The sequence below is a fragment of the Podarcis raffonei genome, chromosome 8 (genome assembly GCF_027172205.1).
Source record: "Podarcis raffonei isolate rPodRaf1 chromosome 8, rPodRaf1.pri, whole genome shotgun sequence".
Lineage (NCBI taxonomy): Eukaryota > Metazoa > Chordata > Lepidosauria > Squamata > Lacertidae > Podarcis > Podarcis raffonei.
The window spans coordinates 26484218-26496933 of NC_070609.1; the positions used below are offsets into that span (position 1 = coordinate 26484218).

The following is a 12716-nucleotide window of genomic DNA, read 5'->3' on the forward strand; positions in this document are numbered from 1 at the left end:
TTTCCTTTGTGAAGGAAAACCAGCTTTTGTTACACAGGGAATCCAAGGATTCTGCTTCAGTACCGAGCTGCTGGCGATTGACATCCACAAGGGAAACTGCAAAGAGATTGTGACATCAACCATCTCGGGGCAGGGAGGAGAGCTGGCACAGAGCATAATCTGCATGCATAGAAAGTCAAATTGGACACGGAGGCCTACAGCAAAATGGAATTCCACTCAGCTTCCTACCTAGAAGTGCTTTGGTTTTTGTGTGTGGTAACACTGGAGATATTTATTCTAGCTTTGTTTTTTATTTATTACATTTATATAACCCACCTTTCCCCAAATGAGCTCAAGGCAACATACATAGTCTGCCTCCATTTTATTCTTGCAAGCCTGTGAGGTAGGTTAGAGTTAGACAGTGACTGGTTCAAGGTCATCCAGTGAGCTTCCTGGCAGATTGGAGATTTCAACCATGGTCTTCCCAATCCTTGTAGAACACACTAACCACTACATCACACTGGCTCTCTTTACAATGTGCCTGCTCCAGTAATGAACATGGAGAATTCTAGTGGGCAATTTTTCTTTTTTAAAAGGAGGAATTGGCAGAGAATGAACCTGGGACCTTATACATCATGCAAAGTGCGTGTTAATGACCCATCTTAGTCCTGCATCCTGTTCTGATAGTGTCCAGCCAGATACGCTTGGGAAGGTAAAAGTTACGCTATTGCTTTGCCTCCTTTTGCCTCTGGCCCCATCTATCACTGGTTGTGCCCCCCCTGAAGGTAATGCAGTCCTTGTAATGAAAAAGTATGCCACCCCATTATAAACTGTCACAGGGCAACAGAAAGATGACCTCCCATGTGTCCTGTGACTGTTGGCTCAATACAAGGCTGGGGTTCTCAGAGCACAACTTGGGCCTTTATAAGCAATCAGTGGAGATATATGAACCCCCCCTTCCTTCCTTCCTTCCTTCCTTCCTTCCTTCCTTCCTTCCTTCCTTCCTTCTCTGTGGAGCAACTACCTTTTGCTAATGGTATGCATCGCCTTTTAATTTTTCCATTTGAGTTGCCGCTCCCTGTTCCAACTTAGGATTCTTGCCTCACCTACCTTTGGGACTTTAGAACAAGGATGAACAGAATTCATGCTTGCTGGATCTACTTTGTTTTTTTGCAAGAAACCCGAGATCCACCTACGGAAAGTATGTGCAAAAGGCATTCATACTAACATTAAAGAATTTTGAACCTAGGGATTTGTTTTGAGTACTGGAAAGGAATGGAGCTCAGAATCCTTCCACATACAACTCCATTTCTTATTGCCCCCCAGCTCTTTTAATTTTATATTTTAGGGTGGGCTGGCAGAGGGCAGCGATGGGGAGGGATATTGTGGCTGAGACTGTCAAACAATTGAGCATCAGAAATCCTTTCTGATGCAGAAATCTATCCATTTCCGATTTAAATTTTTGTCAGTCTTAAATAGTTTGTCCCATTTCTGCTTAGTTCATGTATTTATTTTAACATGAAAATGTATTTTTTGCACACATGTTCATGCACATTTATCTTTATATAATTATGTTTGTATGCCATTTTGCCTAGCAGACACATTTCTGTGCAAGCAATTTTCTCTCACTCATTTTAAACATTTTTGTGGTTGTTTGAGAAGCATATCACAAAATTCAAAGAAGTGCAAATTTCAAAAGACAGCTGCATTGAAGTTCAGGTAGTGCAAATTTGGCACAATGATTTTCTCCCCTACCCTGTCTGTAACTCACCCAAGTCATCTACCAGCAAATCCAGATCAAATTTTTGTCTACCCCTGCTTTAGAACATGCCATGGACAGACCCCAGCAATTCTATTCAATAGGATTAGTTTGCCTGTCTTCAGATCTGGGATGGCGTATACACTCCATACATTTAGCGAGCAACCCCTATGCACAGCAAGTTGACATTCAGCCTGCCAGTGTAAGTCAAGCTAGTATATCAGATCCAAACTCTGTTCAGCAGCAGCAGGGCTGCTGCTGCTGCTCTGCTTAAGCCTGGCAGAGAGAAAACAAGCCTATGGAACAGTTGTCTATGCTGGGTTGCCTGGTCATACAAACAAACTGAATGCTCTTAGGATCCAGCCTAAGAATCCCACCCCCTCTGGTCCAGCCCCTGCTACACCCCCATCATGTCTCTCTTTGGGGACGTACACAAGCCTCATGTTAGCTGGATGCTCACGCCAGTGCATCTTCAGCTGAGCTGAGGTTGAAGATATAATGTTGGCTGTGCTCAGCTGAGCTAGGAATAAGCCAGCTGAGATGGAGATCCACTGCATCCTAAGGTGCTCATTCCAGCAGACCTTGCCATAGGATTTCCCCCTTAAAGAACAGTTAAAGAACATGACTTCCCCCAAAGATTCCCATGAACCATCATGGAGCTACAATCCCCAGCACCCTTAACATAATTCAATTACCAATATTATTTGGGGGTAAGTTATGTGCTTTAAATATGTGGTGTACCGTACTGGCCCAAATATAAGCTGCACTTTTAAAATTGGAGGGGGGGGGAATAACTGAATATAAGACGCTCCATTCCTTGCTGCTCCTGGCTGCATACTGGAGGGGGGGGGTTACCAGCGGTCTTTCCCCTTTCTCGCTCTCTCTCTTCCTAGCCTTGGGGGAGAGAACGGGGGACTACGCACAGGGTGGGTGCTGCTTTTCTGCACTCCTGGCACTGTTTGCCTCAAGCTCCTGGCTGCATACCATAAGGTCACAAATATAAGCCGCACTTTAATTTTTCATGGTCAGAATTTTGGGGGAAAGTGAGGCTTCTATTCCAACCAATACAGTATATACTTAGACAAGAAACATTCCAAGAACCAAAAGCTTCCAGGCTGAGAAAGCAGAGTGGAGCTGCCTTTCCTTAAATTTAGGGATACCTGCATTTTTTATATATCAAGTCACAAGCTTTGAGCTGGCTGAGAGTACATTGGGAAGCAGACAAGTAACATCCTGAGCTATTTCCTCAAAGCAAAATAGACCATGCCAATATGTGAAACTGCAAAGGTTTTACACAAAAAAACACACTTTCCTGTATAGGAAAATGTCATGGATGAAATGACCCTGAAGAACACCTCATATGATGTACTTACGAGAACTAGATTTGAACGTTGCTACTAGTGGCAAATGGCTGAGGCATTGTGGTCAGTAGATATATCAAGATATCCCACAAATCAGGATGAATTTGTGCAAAAACAGTTTCCTCCCAGTTTAGAATTCAATTTGGCTGCTGCTAGCACAGCAGGTTTAAAACACCCATCATCCCTAACCATTGGCAATGCTGGCTGGGGCTGATGGGAGTTGAAGTCCAATACCATCTGGAGGCCTAAAGGTTCCCCAATCCTGATTTAAGACATCTAAAGCTGTACATGGCATTTGAGATCAGCTATAAGAAACCTATTTACTGTCCTGTCCATACATGGGATCAGGCAAAAGAGTGCAAAGACAGGGCCTTCTCAGTGGTGGGACCCTCTTGGAACTCCCTCCCACTGGAGAATCATCAGGAACCCTTTTGTCTTGCAAAAAAATGGTTAAGATTTTTTAATTTAAGCTAGTTTTTCATCAGTGACCTGTACCTGCAGGAATTTTAGTACCACTTCCTTTTATTTTACCTGCTTTTCATTTGTAATGGATGTATTATTATTTTTAAATGGTTGCATTTTGCTAGATTTTCTTTTACTTGGGTTGTTTTTAAATAGAAAAGTGGCTACAAGCATTAAACTAACTTTTTATTCTCCAAGGTTTTTAATGGCGACTAATGGCTGTTCTTATGTCATTACCTTCTTCTCTTCTTAAAATGTTTTAAGGCCATTTTGCTACACCAAGCACCCCTTGGAAACTGCCTTGGATATTTTAACAAAAAAGTAGCATATATTTAATAAACAGAAGCTACTGTTACATAGGCGCATTCCACATAGCATTAGCAACCATCTTCTCCAAGGATTTAAGAGATGATTGCTGTCATTTACACAGAAGAGCAAGTGCCCTTTGCAACTAGTTCACAATTCATATCCATCTCTGAGAACAAGATAATCAAGTGTGATCAGATCTAAACATTTTCTTCATAACACAAGTAGGGGACAGGGAGGAACCCTGAGAACAGTCCACTGATAACATGATCCACAAGCAGCAATGACAAAAAAAAGGACTATGTGGCTATATTCTCTCCTCTTTGCCTTATGATGGTTCTGCAGAACACCATAAGACATTATTTTATTCGTTATCCAGGAGTGGAGGCCTAATATTCTTTTGGCTTCAGGGTTGACTTTGGAAGCCAAGGACACCTTTGTTCTATCAATTCAACTTCCTTTAGTGCCATTTATAGTCACATTAAAAATTTAATTGGCTTGAGTACAAAACAATTCAAATGTTGAGATTGGCTCTTCTGTGGCAAAACAGGTGGAAGAGACAAGAAGGTTGTAAAGGTTAAAGGTAAAGGACCCCTGGACAGTTAAGTCCAGTCAAATTCGACTATGGGGTATGGCACTCTGCTTGCAGTCCAAGGGAGCCAGCGTTTGTCCACAGACAGCTTTTCTGGGTCATGTGGCCAGCATGACTAAACCACTTCTGGCACATGGAACACCATGACGAGTGCCAGAGCACAAGAAAACGCCATTTACCTTCCTACTGCAGCAGTACCTACTTATCTACTCACGCTAGTATGCTTTCAAACTGCTAGGTTGGCAGGAGCTGGGACAGAGCAACGGGAGCTCACCCCATCTGCAGATTCAAACTGCCAACCTTGGTGGTTTAGACCACAGTGCCACCCATGTCCTCATACAAGGTTGGATCCAACATTAGTCATACTCAGTTTAGACCCATTAATGGACACGACAGGTCTATTAATTTCAGTGGGCCTACTCTGAGTAGCTTAGTTGACTACAAAAAATTGGTGCAGAGCTTACAGTGGAAAACCTAGGAAGTGGAGCACATAAAAGAGACAAGAGTGGTGTAGTGGACAGTGTTAGATGAAAATGAGGGAAACCAGAGCTCAAATCCTCTGTTCAGTTATCCTCTGTAGACCCCTGAACTTCACTGCCACTAACATTTGATTACTTTAAAGAGGAGCAAATTCATGGATGATGTCTTAATCATGGACTATCGGTTTTGACTGTTTTAGGGAAACTCCAAGTCCAAAACATGATACCAGTAAATACCAGTTGCTGGGGAACAACAATAGGAGAGAGCTGCTGTTTTCATGCCCAGCTTGTGGGCTTCCCAACAGCATCTGATTGGCCATTGTTGGATTATTTGATCCAGCAGAGACCTTCTTAACTTCTCTCAGCTGCATCAACTAAATAGGAAAGCTGGTATGCAACTTCCAGAACTCCTGAAAGGGAAGGATACAAATATAATACATTTTTTTTTGTTTAAGCTAGATTTATCAAGGTCTTAGATATTCAATGAGCTTGAACAATTATCCTCTTTTTTTGCCTACAAGGTTTTGTTTTCATCCTCATGAGGTAGGAGGGAAATCTCTCTGCCTCTAAGGTAAGACTATATGGGTTGTAGCCAAGCCAACAAAGTTTTAGTCAGAGTAAACCCATTGAAATCAGTGGGCATAAGTTAGTCATGTCCATTTCAATAAGCCTCTTCAATAACATTGGATACAACCCTATATTAATTTATTTAGTGACCTATCTTCTTCAGACCACTGTGTCTCAGAGGGGCTAACAATGTAAAATACAAATAGCTTGGATCAACTAGACTAAGCTAGCTGCACTTAGCCTCTGCTGAAATCTGTGGCACTTTAGCCACAACTTTTAAGTTTTCACATTGATTTCAATAAGGTCCAAATGTGACTAATTAGACAGTTTGGTACCTCTGTGCTATGGCTTTAGTTTAGAAATCAGAAATATGATGACTTGCTCTGTATTGTATTTGTACTCAACCAAATATTTCTAACTATCTGAAATATTTCTAACAGTATTTGAAAATAATCCTTAATTTAACGTGTACACTGGATGTGGTGATTGACAGAATGCTGCAACTGGATAACCCTCATTTATGTTCCAGGTAATAATTTCGCGACTGGACCTAACGGTCAGGGGTCCCTTTACCTTTACCTAATACAGTGGAACCTCGGGTTACATACACTTCAGGTTACAGACTCCGCTAACCCAGAAATAGTACCTCGGGTTACCAACTTTGCTTCAGGATGAGAACAGAAATCGTGCTCCAGCGGTGTGGCAGCAGCAGGAGGCCCCAACAGTTTCAGGTTAAGAACGGACCTCTGGAACAAATTACCGGTAAATACTTAACCCGAGGTACCACTGTAATTTCTTATTCTAAAGCCTAAGAATTATCTATGCTTGACCACAGATGAAGACTCAAAGCTGAAACATGTCTGTCCAATTAAGCAAAGGAGTACCCATTTTTAATTGGCATGTGCAGAGTACAGGAGTGCTTTAGTAATATGTGTTTGCCATATTTATTTCAGGTTATGGAATATTAAATATCTATTATTATGCTTTTAACTCCTTTTCAAGCACTCTATCCTTAACTCTCCTTCCCACCCCACATTGTACTATATACTGTAGACTGTCTTTGCCTTGAGCACCATTTTCTGCCCTGGGTTCCTATGGGAGGAAAAGGGAGGGATATAAATGGAGTATTTATTCTTAATAGCGAGTAACTCAATGCAGCACTAAGCAGATTGCAGCATCAGCGCAAACATGTCTGCTTGCCTGAAGGAACAACCTGCCCTCCTCTCCCTCGTGTGCTGTTCTGGGGGTTCTCCTGACCTCCCAGAGCCATTTTGGGGAAACAAAAGGGGAGGAGGGGGAAAAGCTCCATTACTATCATGTAGAAGGACAGGACAAAAATTTAGCTACCAATTCACAAAGCTCTGTTAATACTGGCTTCACAGAGTTATGTAAATTTATAGCAGCTTTTAACCTGGAAAAGTCCTTTACTGTATTTCTCGTTGTTCTTTATCATGGGTAGGCAAACTAAAGCTCGAGGGCTGGATCCGGCCCAATCACCTTCTCAATCCGGCCAGCGGACGGTCCTGGAATCAGCGTATTTTTACATGAGTAGAATGTGTCCTTTTATTTAAAATGCATCTCTGGGTTATTTGTGGGGCCTGCCTGGTGTTTTTACATGAGTAGAATGTGTGCTTTTATTTAAAATGCATCTCTGGGTTATTTGTGGGGCATAGGAATTCATTCATTTTTTTCCTTCAAAAGTCTGCCCCCCCCACAAGGTCTGAGGGACAGTGGACCAGCCCCCTGCTGAAAAAGTTTGCTGATCCCTGTTCTTTATTAAAGTTGCTTATTACCATTTCCAACAGAGTCAAAGAAACTGACCTTGTTTCAGAAACACAGAACTAGGAGTGAGGGAGATAGATTTATCCATATATTCTGTATTTTTTACCTGCCACTACCCACTTTTTCAACATCTGTAGATGTCATGAACAGGACTGATTTATAAATTCTTAGCAACATAGCAGGCACACTTTGGTGCCCTCAGGCAGAAGGTGTTTAAAGTTAAGGTAAAAACTCTTCCAAAATCAAGAACTGCTTACTTTTCTAATCTTCAAAGCAACAACTGTTTCCTGATTTTAAAACAGAAATCCCACGTATTTCCCTTTGGAAGTGGGCAGTCTCTTCCTTTAACCCAGGAGTCGTTTTTTTTTTTCTTTTTAGAAATGCAATTTACAATTATGAAATCAATCCAAATTAGAAGTGTGGATGATCCCACTAGGCGGCCTTTTGGACCATTCAAAAATGAAAACCCTCACAAACATCTTACCAAGATTTAATGTACATTTATTCTTAACACGTGGAACATATAGTATAAAGATTTCATACTGAATAAATGATATTCATTAAGCCAAAAAAGGAAAAAAGGGAGGAATTTACATCAAGTTTTTTTTTTTAGCTACATCGTCTGAAATACAAATATGCAGAATTCATCACTGAAAAATCTCAATTGTGTTTCTTCATCAGGAACTTCAACTGAACCTAGAACTTTTTCACACCTCGATTAGAAAGAAAAACAAAAAACAAAAAACCCCAGGAAAAATAAAACTATAAGTTGATTGGCTGCTGAGACAGCAATGACTTTATACACAGAGACCTGTACAGCATCCTCCAGAGAGAGAAAGAGAGAGAGAAATAGAGAAAGAGAAAGAAAGAGAGAGAGAGAGATGTCTGGCAAGAGATTAAATAATTGGTGTCTCGCTTTTGCAGGTCATCAACTCGTTTAACTCGTCATACTATAAAGGGGTGCAGGGAGAAGGGGAACAAAACTGCAAGGAGTCTGAGGGCATGTGCAATGTACAACGTCATATATATATACACACGTGGCAGCCATGAGGCTGCAGCTAAAGGTTAAAACCAGTTCTAAGAGGTGATCTCAGGGTTATTCATACAATCAAGGAGGAAGAGAGAAAGAGGTCAGGGTGTTGTAGGTTCACACATGATACTTTGGGGGAAAAGCCTTTTTTTCTCCTCAACATTAACTAAAAACATTTTTAAAAACTACAGCTTGCTGCTGATCCAGCTTTTTTTCTTCTTCAATGTGAGACATTATTACAGTATGTTTACAGTTTAAGGTGTACAGTACATGAAGTTCTACACTCTACTGCACAGGCCTCCATTGGACAAGGTCTGTTAACAACTGGTAGCTTCTTGGTTCCTGCAAGATTGTGAATGTACAACGATAAACCACACAAGAGTTCAGCAGTCACTTTTTTTGTCCTTCAGAGTTTACCATTAAAAACAGTTATGAAAGTAGCGCCTGTTGATGCGGTAACAGGACAAAGTTGTTTTCCCCAAACTCACTGTAAACAACAGCAACTTTGGTTAAAATAAAAAAAGTCTTTTTTTTTTTAAATGTAGGCAGAACTTTGTCTCCTTGAACAGGGGTTTAGGACAGATCTGAAGGGCAGAGGTGAGGGAAGGGGGAATATCTTTTTCCCCAAGGTAGAAGCAGGACAGCGCAGGGCAGACAGTGGATTCTGAGGTGGTTTTGCATAAATAAAGGGCAACAATCAGTTTCTAAGTCCTCCACTCACACACACGCACACAGGGGGTATAGGCATCCCACGGCTGTCATGACTGGCCAATTAAAAACAGTACATCACAAATAACTTGTGAAACCAACGAGTTCATCAGAGGTGACACGGAGATGTCCAACAGCCGTGACTCATATAACGTGAACTCAGAGTGGTTCTCGTCCACTTTGGCCAGGGCGAGCAGCGCTCGAGCTGCCCGACGCATCATGTCCACACTGGTCGGCTCAAAGGGAGGGTTCTGCATGTGCATCAAACTGGCTTGGCTCTGTTGAAACTGAGTGGCTGCCAGGCTGTCCTCCAAGAAGCCTAACAAGTTGCCAATGCTGCCCTTCTGCACAGCAATGGCTCTAGCTGCCAAGCTGTCGCCCTGCGCCAAGTTGGCCAGTAGTACCACAGCCATCTCCCGACACACCGGGTTCTTTCGGTCACTAAGGAAACGCACCATGGTGCTGTAGAGTTTCTCCAAGCGACTGAAGGGTGGCGTTGCAAGGATCAAATCCACATTGTTATCCTGGATGCTGAGTTTACTGAGGGTTTCCAAAACCAGTCTTTGAGGGGAGAGGACAGCATTAGGCCCCAGGGTTGGAAAAGGATCTTGGGCTTCTGCTGAAGGACACACTGCCCAATGGAGGAGTCCATCTAGGATAGGCAAACAGATGCTCTCAGGGTATGGTGAAAGGTCCAGCTGGCCAGAGATGTTGGCCAATGTGACCAAAGTGTTTTCACGCAGCATCTCCAAGCAGTCCCACCACCACTCCACTTTGTTGCAGCTCACTCCTTGGTCCTGCTCCTCTTCTTTCTCATATGTCAGTGGCGCCTGTTTGCGTTCTGGATGCTTATGGTGCAGGAGAATCAGTTTCCCTAAGATCAGCAGCAGACCAGGGTGTTTAGACATCTCAAAGTCATTGCCTGGCACAAATGATAAACTCCTGATGATGTTAGACACACAGATGCAACGTTTAGACAATGAATCCTGCCAGTCTAGAAGTGTGCAGAGGGGCGTCTCGTCTTTACTGTGAGGTTCGTCCTCCAGGATTTGTATGTTTCTGTGGCTCTGAGCTGGACTAATGCCAAATGGGAATTTACCGCTTTCCTTTGCCACCTCCACATTTCTTACTCCCTCCTCCTCTGCCAATGAGCTGGGTCGTGCTGAAAGCATGTCGTCCATGGTAGCCGTTATCCTTTTCTCCGGAGGACTGTCAGATGGAGGGGATACTCCCTCTCGGGTGACTGGGTTGCTCTCAGCTACAGAATGTTTTCGCAAAATAGAGTTGCAAGGAGCTCGCTTGTGAGTCAACGTCAGCTCCATTTTGCTTTCAAAGTGGGTTTGAATGTGTTCAGTGGTGTCTCCCCCACCAATCCGCCAGTGCAGCAGCCCGCTCTCAAATTCCTGAACCCGGCCAAGTTTGTCAGAATAATCTACCACAAATGGGTCATTCTTCTGCACTATCTTGACTGGAAGCTTGTCAAATTTACTGACTAGCTTTTCCTCGTTGCTCTCAAGAGGTGCTGTGGCTTTATTTGCAAAGGCAGCCTCTTCCTCCCCTTCCTCCTCCTCCTCACAGTTAGGACTCTGTGGCTCCTCTTTATCCCCCTCTTCAGGAGGAGGACTCGAAGATTTGCTGACCCTCTCAGGATCCAATAGTGTTCTTTGCCCTGGATCTCCCACCTCATATTCCTTCAGGATTCCAAATATTTCTATCAGGCATCGTCGGAAATATTCCACTAGTAGCTCCAACAACCCTGGCAGCTGCAAGGGAACAGAACATGAAATAAGAAAGTGCAACATTTTCTTGCCCCTGAAGACAACTTCGGCCCAATTCAGACATAATGCCAAATCATAGTTCTCTCTCCCGTTTGTGTCAAAACCACATATTGTCATTACATCCAAACTGGAAAACTGCTTGAAAACCATGCTCAAACCTTTGTTTACAATTCTGGTTTGCACTTGCCCTAGAAACCAGGGTTTTACCATAGTTTGAATGACAAGTGCAAACCACAATTTGCCAGTTCAGACATAATGGAAAAATATGGCTTGCTGCAAACAAATAAGGGAGGGGAACAATCGCAGGACCCAATGGAAAAAGTAAGTGCACAAGTTCTAGATTCATTCATGTAGCACCAAACCATAGTTTTATGTTACATCTGAGCCTAGTTTCAAACCTGTAAGTTGAAATGCATATGCTAAAATACAATCAAAACTTTCAATGTTAGTCTGTTGCACTAAAACCAGAGTGTCTTGAACAACCTTTAAAGAGTCAACAAATTTAATATAGCTTTTATGAATAAATGCCCTGTATATCAGGACCTCTGATAAAGTGGACTAAGGCTTTTGTGGACTAATGCCCCAAGTAAATTGTTTGGGTCTTTGTATTTATTAACTCGCAAATCCTAACCCTAGTAGGTCCTGGGGTGCGGTGTTGTTGTTGTTGTTGTTGTTGTTGTTGTTGTTGTTGTTGTTGTTTTGTCTTATCCACTCTTCACCATGTTTGTGAACCGCCCTGAGACCTCTGGGTATAGGGCGGTGTATAAATTGAAATAATAATAATAATAATAATAATAATGCCCCAGCACTTAAAATTTCACCGATAAGAAAAAATTGTGTGCACTTACATCCAACAGTTAACATTCTGCACAGATACAGATACCAGTTAAGTAATGCAAATTTGTCTAAATTTACATACTTTATATAACTTTGTTACTTCTAGTCATACAGAGGGACAAGAAGCAAAGACAGGAAACCATATGGCCTGATTTCTGGAAGCCCTATCCACCCCCAAAGATATCAAGCCTAATATTTCAGCCCTAAGGACATTAAATCATTCTCAAGATGCTGAATTCCACACTATGCAGAATACACACAGCCCAAATTTTAGTCACATTTCTATGTTAATCTTTTGCTTGTGTCTTTCAATTCCACTTTTAAATTTCAAAGCCCTGTCTCCTAGAGGTGTCAACTCACCTGGCTAAGGTTGAAGGTCATTATGCTGTTGTCATCATACAGCAGAATGTTTATGGTATCCAAAGCCCACGTACTTTCAGCCAGTAACCCAGATTTCAGAGACATCATTACTCTCCAAGCTTCAGGTGTTCCTGCAACATAGAAACACATTTGATGCAATTTGAACTCCCAGAATGAAATGAAACTAAACCTGTCCCTGAATCCTGCTTTCTACATTGTAAAAAAACCAAAAGCAAGTCACCCAGCCAGGTGGACTAGACTTGAATTCTCAATCCATAAGGAATCACCCTTGCACAAATCTAAGAAAGCTCTTGCATGGCTCCCAATGATTTCCATTAGGTTTGCAAAATTCCCTGTGGATTGCATCCAGCACATGAAGGGATACTAGACATAACCACAGCAACCAAGACCATCTATTTCCAATCTAAGAGTCCTTTCCCTCATAATAATGTAGCACTGAGAAACTCCAGGCCTCCAGGCTTGACAACCCTCATTGGCCCTTCTCTGACCATGACACACCCCTCATTGGCTCTGCTCTGTGTCCTCCTCTAGTGATCTTACCTGGTTGGAATGTGCCCTTGAATTGTAATAATACCTCTTGCTTGCCTGGATGGAGTGGTGTGTGTCCAACTCCCACCCCCCGGATGTGTGGTTCCTGGAAGATTGCCCACAAGTGAATGCAGCCCCTCAGGCTGAAAAAGGTTCCAAATCCCTGC

The 12716-nt window shown here is 42.5% G+C and overlaps 1 protein-coding gene across 3 annotated transcripts in view; it reads right to left on the bottom strand.

Annotated features, from left to right (window-relative positions):
* Window positions 1-7761: 7761 nt before the first annotated feature.
* Window positions 7762-12716, bottom strand: part of ARID1A (AT-rich interaction domain 1A) — a 101632-nt gene continuing 96677 nt past the window's right edge. For all 3 annotated transcript variants that reach the window (XM_053398676.1, XM_053398675.1, XM_053398677.1), the window contains exons 19-20: window positions 12001-12131; window positions 7762-10788 (exon numbers count right to left, since the gene is read on the bottom strand). In XM_053398676.1, coding sequence (XP_053254651.1) covers window positions 9076-10788; window positions 12001-12131 — 1844 coding nt within the window. In that variant the 3' untranslated portion in view covers window positions 7762-9075. The remainder of the gene's footprint in view (window positions 10789-12000; window positions 12132-12716) is intronic.